The following is a 4,072-nucleotide window of genomic DNA, read 5'->3' as shown; positions in this document are numbered from 1 at the left end:
ACAGGAAGTTCTTCATATCTTCAGTTTGCTACAACTTCTGGTATCTGAAATCAAAATGTTGACACTGCTCTTTTGGGTGAGAATTTGCAGCTTGTCCATCATTTCATGAAGATAGAAGTGTCAACTCAAAATAATTTGGCATGTTTTGCTACCTGAAACCTACGATTATGTATATGAAAAGGGTGACGTTGTCGATGATTTGCTTTCTTTATACAAATACGTTCACTCTCCAAAGCATACAAGTAAAGAAAATAAGTACAACAGCTTTATTAGATAAAAATCAACAATTAAAACTTTGATCTCACATAAAGGCACATCTCAATTAGTAATACAAGAAGGGACATAAACTTGCACAACGTTCTCAAACGTGTTCATTTCTAAGCAGCTGCGACATTGATTTGTTTCTTCTCTTCTAGTTTGCTTGCATGTACAGTAAGTAACTCATATTCTACAACCTGCATTTAAAGTGAGTACACAAGTTATCTCTAACATACAAAATTTATGTAGAATCTAATCATGATGCACAAAAGATTAGAACTAAAAGATACAGACTAATATCTTATTATATATATTTGAATACTTGACTATGCAAGACCAACTCGTGTCGAATTTCTAAGTATCTCACAGCAGCAAGCTTTGAATACTTTGATTCAGGCAGTGAAACAACATTACTAACAGATTATCAGAGCTGATTGAAATTGTGAAAAGAGACAGGGTAATCTTTTATAGATATGATATTATCAAAACAATGTGATACGGCGATTTTCAGGTGTTAAACTAGTTAAATTGTTTAGGTTGACCAATAAAACTGTTTTCCAACTAATATCTAGTGGAACAGAAGCAAAGATGAAGAAAATCAGAGATCTAAAAGCTACTGGTTCTTCATAATAAGCAAAATAGAATAGGCCACAAATCATATACGATCAACATGATAAACTCAACCTTTTGAATGAATTTGCTGAGATATATACTCTCATAAAGTTAAACAGATTTCTAAAAGAGGTGGAAAGACAACATCTACTAATTCTGCTATAGGCATCAGAATTGAAAAAATACGACGATGCAGCCAACAAACCTCTAATAACTTAATTTTTCTTATGTATCTTAAATAACTCTGAATCCTCCCTTCCTCATTCTTTAAGCATTCCTCAACCTGAATTTCATCAAAAGAGCATAAACCAACATTTGGCATATATGTAGTTTGTGCAATATGCAAAGCAAGCTATTAAACGGAACCTTCAACATGTAATCCTCATAAGATTTGCTTGCAATCCAATCTGAAGCTTTCGTTGAGTAGAATATAGAAGTATCCTTCGACATTGATTCTTCAAAGTCTTTCGCGTAACACTTCATAGAATCTTCATCCATTTCCACATATATATCCAAAACATTTTTCACTAAGGCCTGATCTATTTGCTCTCCTTCGCGTTCTCTGTCAATCTAAATCATGATCACAAGTAAATAAAAGAAACAAATGAAAAATTCAGAGATCAGCTTAAGCTTCTTTAGACTTATTAGTAAACTTACCAAAGATATCACAGTATCTCTCACTCGATCATTCATTTCACCATAGACCTACAGCATATATAGATCGGTCATTATTCATTTTTACATGAGAAAAAAAAACAGCCATTATTCGTCAACAAGAATTTAACTGATCCAACAGTATGAAAACTCTAACTAACCAATTCATAGAAAGCCAAATAGGCAGTTTCCTGAAGAGAAGGGAGCCTCATTTTAGGTATCAAGTATCTCTCAAGGTAATAAAAGAACCTTAAAAGCCACCTAGTCATGGTTTTATGATTATTCCACCTTTTAACTAGTTCATGTAACAACATTTCATCTTCCTTTCCCTGGATCGATGGAAGTACCTGGAACAGAAACATAGGTGGAGTCAGGATCTGAACTTTATGAATTCTAAATTATAGGATAGCAACATTAGGTATTAGTACTGGATTCTAAATTCAATTTTTATATATATTTAGAGAATTTCTTAGCACAAATAGAGGATTTTACTAAAGCTACTGGGTACAACGCCCAAACCCGTACTTCAGCTTCTAGTTCTGCCCCTGAACAGAGATCATATCAAGAGAATTGAAAAGAAGTACTAATAGAGTGGTCGCTAACAAGTGAGTAACAAGCATATAAACTCTCAAAAAGAAAAATTCTTGCCTTGGAGGAGACATAATCCTCCATTGTTTTCTTATACTGAGAGTATAATTTGAGAGCTTCAGGACCAGCTCGATTATTTTTGTCACACATGTTGTAGACTGTTCTGGATATCACAATCAGGAAATACAAATCCAAATTGGAAATAATAACAGCAAAATACAAAGACAAATGCCGCATTTATTTAAACTTAGGGTTTGTTTGGTACTAAGGAAAATATTTTCTGAAAAATATTTTCCAATTTTCCCATGTTTGGTTGGCTTAAATATTTTGAAAAATATTTTTCTCATAAACTCATTTTTCTCCAATTGGAGAAAAATATTTTCCCAATCAAGAAAAGAAAAAACTTCCATTACTCTTCTTCAACCTTCCCCGCCTTATTCCCCATATCTAAAAAAAACTTTATACTCTCTAAACAAACTCTAAAAATTATTTTTTTAAAAACGTTTTTCACTCACCAACCAAACATGGAAAAATAAGTAATAAAACCACTCATTTCGTGAAACACACCCTTAGTCGTCAACGAATTTATAGCATTTTTTTCGTAAACGTACATAGGCAATAAACAATAGAGGAAGATTTAGCATGTATTTCTGGCAACAATAAATAATGCAAGGGAAAATGACTAGAAAGGAAGCTAAAAATATTTCAAAGGAAAAAGGGGGGCGGGGGAAGGTTAGCAGTTAGCACCGGATCATTTAGAAAATTCTGAAAATGTCAAAAAATAAATCGCTAAAAAGTTAAAAGTACAAAATTTCTTGAACAACCATTTGCAAGAAAAATTCAGGAAAATAATAATAGAAGGATCGGATAACATACTAGAAAGTTAAATACTCGAGCTTCCGTAGATGAAAAACAGAGGAGATCAGACAAAAAAGTTTATTTCTTCTATTTTGCCTAAGCCTAGATGGATAAAGTCATAAAGCTATAATAAGAAAGTTTGATGCAAAAGGATACGTATATATACGCATATATTCTTGAGAAGTGAAATGGTTTGAACTATGGCCTTCAACAAGGTGGATAAGCTTGTTGATAGCTTCCTCTTGCAATATAGGCCATCCTTCTTCAAAACTCAACGGTTTCGCGCTGCCGGTGGTCATGTTTACAACAATATATTAATCCCCAAGATTCTGATAGAGAAATGATGGGTGCTAGCTAGTTTGAAGTAGTGATATTTCATAGTTATTTTTACAGAAATTGGGAACTTTGAATTTTCTTCTTCTCATTAATAATTGGGCATGTTTTGGAACTTAGAGGTTGATGATGGTGGAGCCACCGTGCCAAAAAAAGAGTGGATGATAGAACAAGTTGCCATGGATTCAATGTTCTAAGTCAACTTCCAAGATTTCGCCCCTTAATATAGAAAAGACAAAACTTTAGGAGCCTGTTTAGAAAGCCAGTTAGAAATTATATTTGAGTGTAATTGGGTGCAATTTAGTATGTTTGTTTGGCCAGGTCACTATACAATTGGGTGTAATTGATAAGGTATAATTAAACTCTTCAATTTTTAAAGGAGATGTGAGAATTAGTGGTAATTACAGTATGTAATACAAGATAATGTAATTTTTCTATTCTTTTTTTCTTTTTCTTTTTAAATATATTAAGTACTAATTCTTTTTATTATATTTCTTTCCCATTTCACTTATTCTCCTTTTTTTTTTACCTTCCAACATAGTGTTTATGGTATGTGATGACGTCCATAACACACCTCAATAAGAAATATGATACGGTCGTATGCAATATAAATTACCCAACTATTAGTCGGGGTCGAATCCACAGGGAGTTATAAGAGGTGTTACGAGTATATACTTGAAGAAAGCGAATGGATTAACTAAATTTGTACTTCCACTAAAAGTCTTGATTTCTACTTCTATTATAACTCTAACAATTGTAGGCTAAAGAA

At 32.8% G+C, this 4,072-nt stretch overlaps 1 protein-coding gene across 3 annotated transcripts; it reads right to left on the bottom strand.

Moving 5' to 3' along the window:
• Positions 1–243: 243 nt before the first annotated feature.
• Positions 244–3,506, bottom strand: LOC104118610 (cullin-1-like). Of its 3 annotated transcripts, XM_009629886.4 has the most exons (7): positions 3,127–3,504; positions 2,173–2,275; positions 1,686–1,871; positions 1,528–1,575; positions 1,237–1,440; positions 1,076–1,153; positions 244–455 (listed from the first exon to the last, which is right to left on the bottom strand). In XM_009629886.4, the coding sequence occupies exons 1-7, from the start codon at positions 3,267–3,269 to the stop codon at positions 378–380; spliced, it is 840 nt and encodes a 279-aa protein (XP_009628181.1). In that variant the 5' UTR covers positions 3,270–3,504; the 3' UTR covers positions 244–377. The 3 variants fall into 3 exon arrangements, with proteins under 3 accessions (XP_009628181.1, XP_009628182.1, XP_070042202.1); XM_009629887.4 differs by lacking the exon at positions 1,076–1,153 and having other exon boundaries at positions 3,127–3,506; XM_070186101.1 differs by lacking the exon at positions 244–455 and having other exon boundaries at positions 866–1,153; positions 3,127–3,506.
• Between the last annotated feature and the right edge of the window lie 566 nt (positions 3,507–4,072).

The sequence above is a fragment of the Nicotiana tomentosiformis genome, chromosome 9 (assembly GCF_000390325.3).
Source record: "Nicotiana tomentosiformis chromosome 9, ASM39032v3, whole genome shotgun sequence".
NCBI lineage: Eukaryota > Viridiplantae > Streptophyta > Magnoliopsida > Solanales > Solanaceae > Nicotiana > Nicotiana tomentosiformis.
The sequence above is the reverse complement of the archived record's forward strand: the minus strand, read 5'-3'. Positions and strand labels throughout refer to the sequence as shown.